Below are 14,004 nucleotides of genomic sequence, written 5' to 3'. Positions count from 1 at the left end.
TATTCAGTCTATCTTCATATCTATGTCTGGATCGCACCACAGAGGCCATGATCAACACAGCTGCAAAACTGAGCTCTACAGACATAAGGAAGTGTCAAAGATGCATAATAATCTGAAATCTTTTTAAAAAAACATTGTAGTACTAAAAGGCCCCAAAATAACAGAAACAATGCCTGTAGCTTTAAGAAAAGAATGTCCAGTGAGCCATCAATGGCTATTTTAGAAGGTGCTAGGCAACCACAATATAGCTGAGTCTTCTAAGCTTTGGTTGCTGTGAAGCGGAACCCAAGGAAGTAGAAAAACTGGGCTGGGGAGGCCAAAAACATCCTGCCCCCCTCTCCTATCATGTATTCTTATGGAACTTACTGGGACAGGCATTGTGGTAAGTACTGGAGATGCCCTACCCATGCAACTGGGCCTGGCCTAGTCACCTGCACTATGCAGCTGGACCAGACTTTGCATAGAAGAAGAAGAGTTGGCTCTTATATGCCGCTTTTCCCTACCCGAAGGAGGCTCAAAGCGGCTTACAGTCGCCTTCCCATTCCTCTCCCCACAACAGACACCCTGTGGGGTGGGTGAGGCTGAGAGAGCACTGATATCACTGCTCGGTCAGAACAGTTTTATCAGTGCTGTGGCGAGCCCAAGGTCACCCAGCTGGTTGCATGTGGGGGAGCACAGAATCGAACCTGGCATGCCAGATTAGAAGTCCGCACTCCTAACCACTACACCAAACTGGCTCTCATACACAAGGGCAGGTTGCCAATGTTGTGGGGGAGAGAGAGCTGAAGGAAGTAGGGCAAATAAAGTTTGGCTAACTGGTGAATGTTATTATTATTCCCTCTCGGCAGGGAAATTCATGGAGATTTTGGGATGGACCTTAGGAAGGTGGGGTTTGGGGAAGGGACGACCTTAGCTCGGTATTATACCATACAATCCACACTCCAAAGTAGCCATTTCTTCCAGGGAATCAATCTGTGTTCTCTGGAGATTAGTTACACATGGAGGTGATGGCAACTCTAAGTGGGTGGGAAGGAAAGAAGAAAGCAGGGAAAGGGGACATACCATGCAGCTTTCAAGAAGAAAAAATGAGGAGGAAATGAGAAGACTCCTGCAAGTCCGTTCAGGTTCCCGACTTGTGAACCCATAATTCTGTGTCATCATGAACACATGAATGTGCCTTATTCTGAATCAGACCTTCAGTCCATCAAAGACCTTATTGCCTACTCAGCCTGGCATCAGGTTTCCAGGGTGACAGGCAGAAGATTGTCACATCACCTTCTACCTAATTCTTTTAACTGGAGATGTTAGGGCACCTTCTGCAGATCAAGGAGTTGGTAAAATTATATAAAGCTTGATGGTATAACACAGGATGTCCCTTAAAATGCTAAGCAAACAGCAATACTGTAGGAAGCACACTCAGCAATAGAGCACATTTTTTTTTTTGCTGTGGAACAGGACAGTGGAAAAGGATGGAATCAATGCTTCATGAGCATGGCAGAAAGTAGGAGTGTCAATGATACTAGTTTCAGCAAGCCTACCACTGGATTGTTCTTGTGATACTGCTATAGCAATTCTGATCTAAATAAGGAGCAGTTTCTCTGATGAATATCTGTTTCTAGATGTTGTGTACGTGAGTTCACATAGGACTGAGCTTGAGGTCTGAGGTAGGATTCTAGCAGCCTCAAAAGCAGCCAACGTACTGCAAGTTCCCAACTGCAGGAGCCAATCTTTTAAAACTAACCAAGTACCTCTGAGCCTATTTGGCTCAGTTGCAGGAGATTCTATTGTTGTTAAAATGTATAGAAGTTGGGGTTTCTTCTTAGGGGCTTCAAGTCCTGTTGTTGCTTCCTTCAACATGCACTCTATAATGAGCTGTTTGTTATTTCGGCCACGCATGGCTCATGTGCGCATGCGCAGCCGGGCTTACGCAATGCGCGGGCGTGGCCCTGATTCCCTCTCCCCCCCCTCCCGCAGGAAGAAGCTTCCCGGGCTGCAAGCTTGCGGCGTGGGAAGTTTTTTACTACGGGGGGGCGGGGAGAGGGAGCCGCGGACCGGCGCCAAGACCGTCGCGGTCCGGCACCGGGCCGCAGGCCGCGGGCCGCAGGCTGGGGACCACTGCTCTAGATGGTTTGCATAGTGGCATCCATTGGACTCGGCCCAGTTTCAGAGTAGGAACCTGCAATAACTTTCCCATTTATACATTTCCATTACTATTTCATCATTCCTTCCTCTTGGAAGTCCCAATGTCTTCCCTTTCTCTGCTTGCTTCTCTTTTTCTCACCCACCTAACAATGTACTTTTTATCTGCCTTCCTTTTTCAGCAGTGCAATCATAATTAATTTAATTCATTTATATCCTGCTCTTTCTCCACAATGAGGACCCAAAGCAGTTTATATCCTTATTCCCTCTTCTGTAAATTAGATTAAGCTGAAAGTGTGTGACTGACCCAAAATCACCAACTGAGTTTCCACAGCAGAGTGGAGATTCAAGGCCAAGTCTCTCAGATCCTAATCTTAAACTCTAACCACTAAACAACTCTGGTTTTCATGGAATGACTGCCATTCACCAGCAAGAAGCTGGGCCTAGGTGAATCATGCATGTTGCCTAGTAGCACGTTATTAGTGGTTACCCCAATGAGTCTAAACAACTCTTGCAAGGGCCATCACTTTTCACTGACAAAACCAAAGCTTGAAGGCTGTCAATATTGTTGTAGTTGTTTAGCAATGGCCAGTGAAACTGTTTTTTTCTTACAAATATGGATGTTGCTTCTATGATTTTGTAGGATTTAACCACCATGTTTTGTTTTGTTAGATTTCAGAATTTTCTGCAAACTTGAGGCTTTTTTCAATAGAATAAACTCTTCATTCATAAAAATAAACACTATCACCACCAGTTCAAAAGGAAAACACTTGCCATGTCCCACCTGGCCACTAGTGGGGGATGTGATAACATTTGTCCATAGAATGTCACAAATGGGCACTTGAGAATCTAAGAGGATTCCTCCTGAATCAGAACAAAGACCATCTAGTTCAGTATTCTGTGCCCAGCAATGGCCAATCATTTGCTCTTAAGAGGAACAGAAGCCAGCATGAAGGCAATTCTTGTTTGTAAGCAGAAGTGCCTCCTACAATATTTACATTGATAGACCGTCTAATTTGTTAAATCAGCTATTAAAATCAAGTATCTAGAGGTTGTTATCCCTTCTTGTGGCATTGAATTCTATGTCAATTGTTACTTCCAGAGGTTCTAGCTCCATGGTCTACATATACAAACACAGAAGTTGATTTTTTAAGACCCTGGGTAAAGACCTATTATACTCTAAATCTAGAAGAAGAAGAAGAAGAAGAAGAAGAAGAAGAAGAAGAAGAAGAAGAAGAAGAAGAAGAAGAAGAAGAAGAAGAAGAAGAAGAAGAAGAGTTGGTTCTTATATGCCACTTTTCTCTACCCAAAGGAGTCTCAAAGAGGCTTACAGTCGCCTTCCCTTTCCTCTCTCCACAACAGACACAACAGATCTACTGTGCATCATACACTGAATAGGCATAATGTGCTATGATCATTTTGACAAGGTCCTCATCAGATCAGCTCACATAATTTCCATTATTTTATCATATTCACCAGCAGGATTCTAGCCAGATATCATGAAAGTGTATTAAATTATTCAAAAGCAGCAAGTATTTTGATACCACTCTCTAAGACAATTAAGCATTTCTTTTGGCCTCAAATTCAATATACATACACCTAAATAAATAACTAGCATTATTACTATTTAAAGTACAATTCCTTCTAAACTACTGCTATAGTGCCAGAGGTATACCAGCCACTGGAAAAGAAATGGTATATGGAAAGGGCATAGACCTGGTGTACAATAACCAGGAAGAGATCAAAATAAGGAGTTGGCATTTGATTATGAGAACCACAGGGCAATGGAGAAATTGGGAGACTGAACTAAATGTCTATTTTTATTTATTCGACAGATTTTAATAAATTATTGCTTGACAGATAATTTTATCTGTCCATAGAATCATAGAATAGAGTTGGAAGGGACCTCCTGGATCATCTAGTCCAACCCCATGCACTATGCAGGACACTCACAACCCTATCGCTCATCCCCTGTAACCTGCCACCCCCTTAAGCTTTCACAGAATCAGCCTGTCTGTCAGATGGCTATCCAGCCTCTGTTTAAACATTTCCAAAGATGGGAGAACCCACCACCTCCTGAGGAAGCCTGTTCCACTGAGGAAGCGCTCTGTCAGGAACTTCTTCTGGATGTATAGACGGAATTTCTTTTGAATTAATTTCATCCCATTGGTTCTGGTCCGTTCCTCCAGGGCAAGAGAGAAAAACTCTGTTCCATCCTCTATATGGTAGCCTTTTAAATACTTGAAGATGGTTATCAGATCCTCTCTCAGTCGTCTCCTCTCCAGGCTAAACAGACCAAGTTCCCCCAACCTTTCCTCATATGTCTTGGTCTCCAAACCAACACTGGATACATTCACTCCTAATGAAATAACAACCGCAAAATCCCAGAAAGCTTACAAGGGAGTATGGAAAAAATAATTTTAAAAAATTGTCAATGCGAGATATGGCTAGTTTCTCTATTAGTGTTTCTAGTTTATTAAAAGGTATCACTCATGAGGTTATTCTTAGCTGTTGTCTGATCTCTTTTCACCTGATATGTTTAGCAATTCTATTGCACAAAAAAACCCTCTATCAATCAAATAATTATAATTCAGTGATAATGTCTTTGTTCTGGATACCCACAGGATTAAAGCTGCATAGACAGTGCCTTCAGCTAAAACACTGTCCCCAATTAAGTGACCTGATTGGAATCTGCCCATTCCACACCACATCCTCACCCCAAATTTGACAGCATTCTTTGATTAACCAACCAGGAACAATCTACTATGCATTTAGCTGATAGCACTGAAAATGCTATTGTTAATAGCTACAGACTAATGGAGTGTTAACACACTACAATGCTACACTCAGAAGTAGTAATGAGTGGTATGGAAACCATGGAATTAAAATGACTTGTTCCACAGGTAATGGAAGTCAGTTCAATGGTCTGATGGTATCAAACAACAAGCTCACAGATATTACTGTTGTATCCATATCTGACAATACCAATAATAATGAACATATCAAAGTTATAACTAGTTCCAATATCTATCAACTATTTCCAAAATCCAGAGCATGTTAAAAGCACAGTTCTTTCTGACATAATTTCAGTAAACTGCCAAATGTCCAAGATTTGGGAATTTGGCTAGAGGCAAAGTCTTACCTGTATCATTGCCTGAGATAGCAACAACAAACAGATTTATATCAGGTCTGCTTTCCACCTCTATGTCAGCATTTGAAGTAGGAGGTGGCTCTTCCTGAGATTCTAAAATCTCCTTGGGTGGTCCTGTGGGCTGGGCAATTGCAGTAACACTTGATGATGTAAAATATTCAGTATCAATTTGTGGTTCAACGATCTTCCCTGGAAAATCATCATCAGTAGCAGTTTTAATGGAAGAAACAGATTCATCAATTATTACCATGTCTATGTTCGTATCCTCATCTGGGTCCCTGTAAATTAAAGGTGGTTGAGTTTTGGTCATTAAAGGCTTGGATGCTGAAGTAGGCTGGAGTTTGTCTACTGCAGCAACAGGAGACGTGGTTATGTCACTTAGTATTGTTGGTTTGCTTGTTGCCATAGCTGAAAATAAAACAGAATCAGTTCTTCTGGCATCTTCTATTGCTCCTGAACCTTCTGGACTATGAGTTGCAAGGCTGTCTATTTTTACCGTAATGGTAGATTTTTCAGCTATAGGAACAATAGATTCTGTTGGGTCCATTTCTGTTTGTCCACTTTCCCTCTCAATGCTTGACTTTGTGGGAAGGACTCCAGTAGATTTAAGTCTGTGTTCAGTGACAGCATCTCCACGGGAAGACAGTTCAGGCTTTGTGGCTATATCATAAACAGTAATTTTTGCAACTGGCTCCAAAGTCTCTGTAGTTGCATATTTTTCTTCATATGCAGATCCTTCAATAGCAACATCATGTCCAGGTGACAAAGGCAAGCTTGTAGGGTCTAGGACTGTAGCTAGTAGGTCTACAGTTTGATCTTTAGTACTAGATTCCCCTTGAATAAATCTTGTAGGCTCTGTTGGTGTTCCGGTGATATCTGTATGAATAGGAATAGTGACCACATCTTTACCATAACCATCTGCTGAAGGTCTGTAAACCGGGATAGTACCAGTTTCTGTCTTCGATAGTGAAAATGAAGTAACCATTTTTGTTGCATCTGTAAATGTAACTGACTGTGAACCTGCTGAGTCTTCAATGTCCACTGAAGGATAAATAGTCGTTATTTTGCTTGGAGTTTGCAAGTCTGGCTGCTGCTCAGTAGTGCTGCCTTCATAAGCCCAGTCATATTTCTGATCTGTTTTTCCTTCAGGCTTTTCTAGTTTAATTTCTGGTGTAGGTGCAAGCATTGTGATTATATCAGGATGCCTTGTCATCTCATCCCTTTCATCTTTGGTAAAACCTCCTGCCAGGTCCAATATTTTACTTGTGTCTGTGACAGTAAAAATGTCCATTGGTAACTCAGTAGTGTCTGATGCAGGAGTAACAGATGGCATACTGATTTCAACCGGTGACACTTTAGATCCTGTGATCCCCTCTTCAGCTAAAGTTGTATGTGTGGGAATGAGTTTTCCATGATCTTTACTCTTACCTGAATCAGCAGGGGCCACTGTCTGTTTTTCATTTCCATTTGATTCGGTAGAATCCACATGCACCACTTTAATTTTATCAGTTGCTGTAGAAACTGGTATCTCGTGGGTAGCTGATGGTTTCTTGCTTTCAAATAAAGTTACTAAGGAAAACTCATCTGGCATAGGTGTGGCCTTTTTGTCCAAATAAAGCTTTGAAACATTAACAACATCTAGCTCTGCAGCATTACTAGGAGTCACTGCTCCCTGATCAATAACAGCACCATGGTCATCTTCTTCTGAAGTAAGTTCATGTTTATTAGTGAGCAGCTCTTTGGGAATGACAACAGTTGTGAATTTTGTGTCAGTTTTTGCTTCCATGGACTCTTTTGTGGGATGGATGCCAAGTTGTGTTTCTTCACTTTTTAGAGTTATAGAAGTCTCAGTTCCAACAGCACCCACAGTTCTTATTGGTCCCACCTCTATCTGTTCAGTTTGCCTTTCAGAACTCAAGGAAGCATCTTCATGGAGGTCCAAGATAGATGCTGTAGGTGTGGTCATTGTATCCAATTCTGTCAGTTTTGATGAATCAGTAGCGCCTCTAACAGTCTGAGGTAGAATAGTAGATAAATGAATGGGTTTCTTAGGAATGCTCTCCTCCTGTTTTTCTCCAGGTGTGGCATGGGGCTGAACTGAAGTTTTGGTTGGCATTATCTTCAGGACAGTTAATAAATTGCCTGATCCACTTTCTGAAGGTATATGTAGTTCAACAGATGTAGAATCGGATACATTCTCTTTAGCTAAGCAAAAGAAAAGTCACCAAAAGAGTTAGAAACTTCAGCAATTAAAAAAAATTACTTATTTATCTGCTTTAATGTTTTTAATCTAAAGCATTTTAAAACATAATGGAAAGAGTATCTGGTCCAGAATGTGGGTGCCAGGTTGTTGGCAGAGGCAAGCTCTCAGGAGCTGATTGCCAGTCAGTTTCTGAGCATAGTGAACACTTTTCACACACAAATCCCACCATACTGTTGGGAGGTCTCAGAATGGAACAGTAGCTAGAAATCCACTGGATTACTTTGAGTTAGTCATTCTCTCACTCTAACTTCTCAGGATTATTTCATTTATGTGCTTTAGTTTAATCTTTAGTAATAAAGTTTATTTCCTGTTTATGAAACAGGACTGTGATTCAAGCCCTATCCACATGCCTAGACTTTAAGAACATAAAGAGGGGTGGGGATAAAATAATTGCAAAGCTCTGCCCTTTGCACTTGCTCAGAGGTAGCCTGACCAGGGTTTCCCAAGGCACTGGTTATGTAATAGGCTGGGTTTTATAACTTGGGATGGTGGCATGAAGAGAAGCACACTCATACATGGGGGCAATCATGCAATGTGCATGTGAAATCACACAGACCCAGAACAGGTTTGTACAAGAGTGAACTAGTATAGGAAGAGGTGGATGAAGAATTTATCTTTATACCTTGCCCTAAGGATTCTCAAAGGGGCTTACAATCACCTTCTCTTTCTCTTCTCACAACAGTCACCTTGTGAGATAGGCATGGCCAAGAGAGTTCTGTGGAGGAGGAGTGAAGAACCAGACTGGATACTCAAGTTTAGAGTTTGCCACTCTTAACAATTTCACCCCTCTGACTTATTTCCAGTGTGCTTGCTATTAAGAGCAATCATTCTGAGTTAAACTATATACCATTTAGATAGATCAAAGATTATACACACAAAACACTGTGTAAAAGTTATTTTAAACAGCTCCCCAATATTGCAATTTGGGAGGGTTTAAGTTCATCTTGATAACTGGTAGCATGGAAAATCCAATCCTTGACATGAGCCACTTCAGTCTTGTTCCATCTACACTGACTCCCAGTTTTCTTCTGGGCTCAATTCAAGGTGCTGTTATGGATTTTTAAAGTCATACATGGCTTGGGACCAGCATAATTTATGGACCACTAGTATTGCCAGATCCCTCCTGGTCACTGGTGAGGTGACATTGCCAGATTCAGGTTGAGAAACTCCTGGAGATTCGAGAATGGAACTTGGGTAGGACAGGGTACAATGAGTTTGCCTTCCAATGCATCCATTTCCTCCAGGGAAATAATCTCCATAGTCTGGAGATGAGCTATAATTCCAGGGGATTCCCAAGTCCTGTCATTCCTACTCCTCTATGAACTTACCTATCTATTCTGGTCATCTTTGGAGACCCTGATTCAGGTGCTCCCAACCATCTGAAGCTAGATGGTAGCAACCTGCAAAAGGGCTAATACAGTTTTGGCTTCTGCTTATACTGTAAGCAAAGGTTCCATTTTGAACAATCTGGATTTTTCATGTACTTGGCTGTATTGCCAAACTGTAGTTCTCAGCTCAGTTTCTTTTGATAGCAATGTGTTGATCAAAAAATATTGTTTAGAATACCTATGCAGGTGTAAAATATCAGCTGCAACTGCTAAGAGGTCAACAAAGTGCCTCATTTTTCAAGCACATTCTTGATGTATCCTACAAGAACTTTAGTTACTGAAACTCATCCGGGTTCTGTGTAGAGAAAACATGACCTTTAAAATTGTCTGACCCAGCTGAGCAAGAACAATGGAAGAACAGAAGGATGACTGATTTTGCCCAACATTTCTGCAAGATACAACATGAAAAGGGCTTAGCAGAATTTAGCACTTGAGCCTTGTAGGCATTAATTAAGCCCTTCAGATTTGCTGATAAAGTGCAAAATTATGGCCATATTGTATTCTTTCTCTCATGGATAATCCCTGCTCTCCAAGCATGAATTAAAACAAGTTAGATATGTTGACTGCTTCACCCTTTGGGGAGGGCTGTATATAAATATAATAAATAAATAAAGATACCCCAGCCACCTACAGTAAAATCAACTACCAGAAATATAGTGGTAGTTCTTGGCCTTCCTGCGGGAAATTTGCCACGTCAGTTATAATGTGATCTTCAGGAGATGATCTGTGAAGATATTTTTAGCTTGCCATTCTTTCTAAGAACTAAAACTGCTTTGGATTGATTATGAGGTGGACTGTTTCTAATGTGTGTGCAATGTATTTTGCTTTAAATGATCATGTTATGATGCTTTAGTATGGTTTTATTGTAAGATGTAGGCCTTTGTGGCTGAAAACAAAAACAAAAAAGAAAACTGCTTTAGCTTTGTACATTTGTACAAAAGTTTACAAACTTGGGGGACAGACTGCTGTTGACTTTATTGGGGGTTTGTTCTTAAGAAAGGGAAGGGAACGGTTCCAGAATACTCTATAAAACCAGTATCCATTAAGAATGAATTATGTTTTGAGACCTTAATGTTTTAATTTTATTACAGGCTAAGGAGAACTGGTGTTCATTAGAAGCTCCTTTAAAAATTGTTAAATAGTTCCCCTCTCACTTAAGACAAGTCTGAGTATTTGGTGCATGAAAGCCCATTCCTTAAAAAACAAAACAATCTGGACAGCATAAGTATAAATCTGTGTCCTAATGAAATACTCTAACCATGCTTACGAAAGTCTTACTTTCTTTTGAAGGAAACTGAGCATCCTAATTAAACGATGAGAAGCATGTTTCTGCCAAAAAAGTAGTGGTGGGGGTGACTTTGCAACCCTTCCTCAGAGAACTGGAGACAGTGGGCACTGGAGGTGTGGCAAGAGGAAAGCCTGCATTAAGTAGTTCAGCCTATGAGAGGGTTGAGGACAGAAAGATACTGAACACTTCTTGTTTGGTGCACTTTTTTCTGAAGCACCAAAACCAGCCACTGATGGTTGCATGGCCCCAGAAGGCTGATGGGAGTTAATTCCTGGGAGTTGTGCATCAGTGTTTGGACCTTTATACTACTTGGTGGGAGTGGGGTTGATGAACAATATCTCTCTGTACAAGAGCCTCTTGTGGCGCAGAGTGGTAAGCGGCAGAAATGCTGTCTGAAGCTGTCTGTCCATGAGGTTGGGAGTTTGATCCCAGCAGCCGGCTCAAGGTTGACTCAGCCTTCCATCCTTCCGAGATCGGTTATGAGTACCCAGCTTGCTGGGGGGTAAAACGGTAATGACTGGGGAAGGCACTGGCAAGGCGGTACCCCAAGGGTCAGACCCAAGGGTGCTTACACAGGGGATACTTTTATCTCTATATACAAGTTGGGTGCTGGGAAGAAAAAGCAGGCATGGCTTGTGGCCATTTCAAACGGAGTCAGGATGCATTGCCCACATGATGGCAATCCCAATGGGTAGCCTCTCAAGTATTCCAAACAACGAGGGACATGAGTTAACTGGGGCTAGCCAAGTCAAGTCAGTACAGGAAATACCTATGTGTAATATACAAAGAAGCTCTAGGCTAGACTCTTATAATGTCAGTGAGGTTGAATTCTAGAGACATTACAAAAATTATTCTAATTTTTGAAAACCATGTGGATCCTGCAGAAGCAAGTTTGTGAGCAAACTTATTATGGCAACTGTTGTGAATTTAAACTGACCAACTGCTTTTGAACCTGATCACTGCAAACACAAAAAGCAGGAATGGCAGAAGCTAAGATAACAACTAAAGTTAAAAAGCAAATCAAGAGTGCACATCTGGCGCACACGGATGTGGGATCACAGCCTTTTTCAAATGACTGGATTCATGCGCCAGTACTATTTATATCCTAGCCACTGCAGCTTGAAATCACACTGAGTCAAAGCTGAAACATAGCTTCAATATAGTTATCATATCCAGGGTGAAATCCAGAGAACATATGTTTTTTACAAATGCTGAAACAGACGTGTAAGAAATCACCCTCATGTATTTTGCTTTAGAGAAAAAAATTAAATAGATGATGGGTTTCTGAATTTGATTGGAACAGCAATGTTGAGAGATCAATCATTTTTCTGCCCCAAAGCTGCTACCCCTTGACAGCCAAAATGCATAATACAGGGTTCTGCATTTTTACTTCCACAGGGCTAAAGAAGTTTCTTAAAACACATGGAGTTCTTTATATTGAGTGAGACCAAAAGTCTATCAAGTTCAATATTGTTGACTCTGGCAGTACTCCAGGTAGAGGTCCTTCATATCATCTACTACCTGATCCTTCTAACTAGAGATGCAGAGAATTGCAACTGGGACCTTCTGCAGGCAAACAGATGTTCTGCTATGGATCCATGGCCGCTGCAACCCTAGAGGGGTCAACTTGGATCAAAAGCAATGGCAGGGGAAAAGGGATCGGTTATTTCCTTCAAAATTGGAAGCATCAATAGCTGCTTTAAAGTTAAAGAACAACATTGGGAGATCTAGTCACAGATATCTGTTGCAGCCTGGAGAATTCATTGAGAATTTAGCAATCACAAAAAAGCTTGCCAGTAAGATTTAGAGGCATCTAAATCCCCCTGGTCTGGATCTGAAGTTTTACAATATTAACAATAATTCTGAAATATAACTTTATTGGATTTTTTCGAGAAGGTGAATTGTTAGCATTTTATTTTTTCTCCTATGGAAAAAACACATTATTTTCAAGTCTTCATACTCTGCTCAGAAGAAAAGTGTGACCCATAGGCAGATTGAGGCTCAGCCATAAAAAAAAACTCTGCTTTCTTAATGGCAATGTTTGTTTTTATAATTGAGACAGATGCCTTCTTTTGGCAAAGAACTGTTGCTTCACTAGATGTGAAGGTGCCAGCATCTTGTTGGCATCTGAGAAGTCTAATTCACCCTGCCTGTGCCAACACTCCACTTCCTAGATCTGTTGGCACTGGCACAAAAGCAGATTTTTTTTACATCAGTGGCTCTGGAATGATACTAGTCTCTGAAAAGGGGTGGTAGAAATTTGAAATAAATGTGATGTAAAAGTACAAAGGCTGAGTAAATGCTCCAACTTCAAGGAAAGGGGCAAAGGGACACAGTAAAAGGATGACATCATTACATTTTACTGTACCAACATCTGTTCCACAGACTTCAGGCCATTCTGCTAGCTAGTGTCTTAAGTAGATTTTGCCTTTCATAGAGCTGAACAGTGTATTTTCCATTCCTCACTCCAATTAACAGGTTCTAATATGGCTGTAATTATAAAACAGTGTTTAGTTTTTTATTCTAGATGTATTCTTTAAAACAAGGCTAGGTGCTTGTTTCAGTAGCTACTGATGAGGAGCAACTATAAATGTTTAACAATGGAAGAAGGAGAAGAGTTGGTTCTTATATGCCGCTTTTCTCTACCCGAAGGAGTCTCAAAGCGGCTTACATCCGCCTTCCCTTTCCTCTTCCTACAACAGATACCCTGTGAGGTAGGTGAGGCTGAGAGAGCCCTGGTATCACTGCTTGGTCAGAACAGCTTTATCAGTGCTGTGGTGAGCACAAACGAAGGAAACAACTCCAGCTTATTAAATTCTCTTTCATAAATTTAAAATGATGCATAAAGAGCTATCCTTGACTTTGGACAGCATTAGATAAAGCCACTGCTCACCAAGAACAATGTGTAGTTCATAGAAACTTCTGACCCATAGAAAGCTAGAATGTAGAGCCTAATTGGGCATGACCTTCTCCATACAGACACTAACAGGTAATTCAGAAGTGTCACATCTGTCTGGCAATGGTTCCTGAGGTTTGGATCTGCCACTGGTAAGGACAATTCTAATGAGGTGAGAACAGAAGGATGAGATACTGGGGAGGAAAGGAGGGATGAAGCATGGATATCCTCCTCCCTCTCCAGTTGTTTCATAGCATGGCTGAGAGGGGTGGGAAAGTAAACAGGACAATGGAAGGCTGGCAGTTGAAGTAATGTTGTCATCTTCTAGATGGTGGCTGGACATTTCCTGGGACAGCAAATGATCTCCAGGTAACAGAGAGACTGGTTCTCCAGGAGAAAATGGCCACTTTGGAAGGAGGACTCTGTGATACTATCATCATCATCATCATCATAATTTTATTTATTACCCACCTCCCCCCGAAGGCTCAAGGCGGGTTACATCACTCCATAAAACCACCAAAATACAATCCAATAAAACAATATAAACTATACCCCATTGAAGTTCTTTCCATCCCAAACCCTGCCCTCCTCAGTCTCCACCCACAAAATTTCCAGGTATTTCCCAATCAAGAACTGATAACCGTAAGTGGAGACATGCCTGGCAAAAGCCAAAAGAGTATTTTGCCGCCTCTTAAGACAAGCCCTTCATCTACTGTTACTGCCTTCCTTTTATCTTCTTATCTCCATGGAAAGGTTTTTTGGGGTGATGAAGTCCCTGCTCTTTCCTTCTTTCTCTTCTCTCTCCTCCTTGCCTACCTTTTCCCCCACACCCGTTTTTCCCTAACCTCTCAGCAAGATTTTCAGTTTCCCATCTTCCTT

At 41.3% G+C, this 14,004-nt stretch overlaps 1 protein-coding gene across 7 annotated transcripts in view; it reads right to left on the bottom strand.

Moving 5' to 3' along the window:
* The window catches only part of VCAN (versican), a 139,888-nt gene that overhangs the window by 62,293 nt on the left and 63,591 nt on the right, over positions 1–14,004 (bottom strand). For 6 of the 7 annotated variants that reach the window (XM_077347531.1, XM_077347538.1, XM_077347533.1 and 3 more), the window contains one exon: positions 5,282–7,495. The exons of the other annotated variant lie outside the window; for it this stretch is intronic. In XM_077347531.1, the coding sequence (XP_077203646.1) occupies positions 5,282–7,495 (2,214 nt within the window). The remainder of the gene's footprint in view (positions 1–5,281; positions 7,496–14,004) is intronic. 7 annotated transcript variants of the gene reach the window in all.

Source organism: Paroedura picta, chromosome 7, assembly GCF_049243985.1.
Source record: "Paroedura picta isolate Pp20150507F chromosome 7, Ppicta_v3.0, whole genome shotgun sequence".
Taxonomy (NCBI): Eukaryota; Metazoa; Chordata; class Lepidosauria; order Squamata; family Gekkonidae; genus Paroedura; species Paroedura picta.
This window is presented reverse-complemented; position numbering and strand designations above follow the sequence as displayed.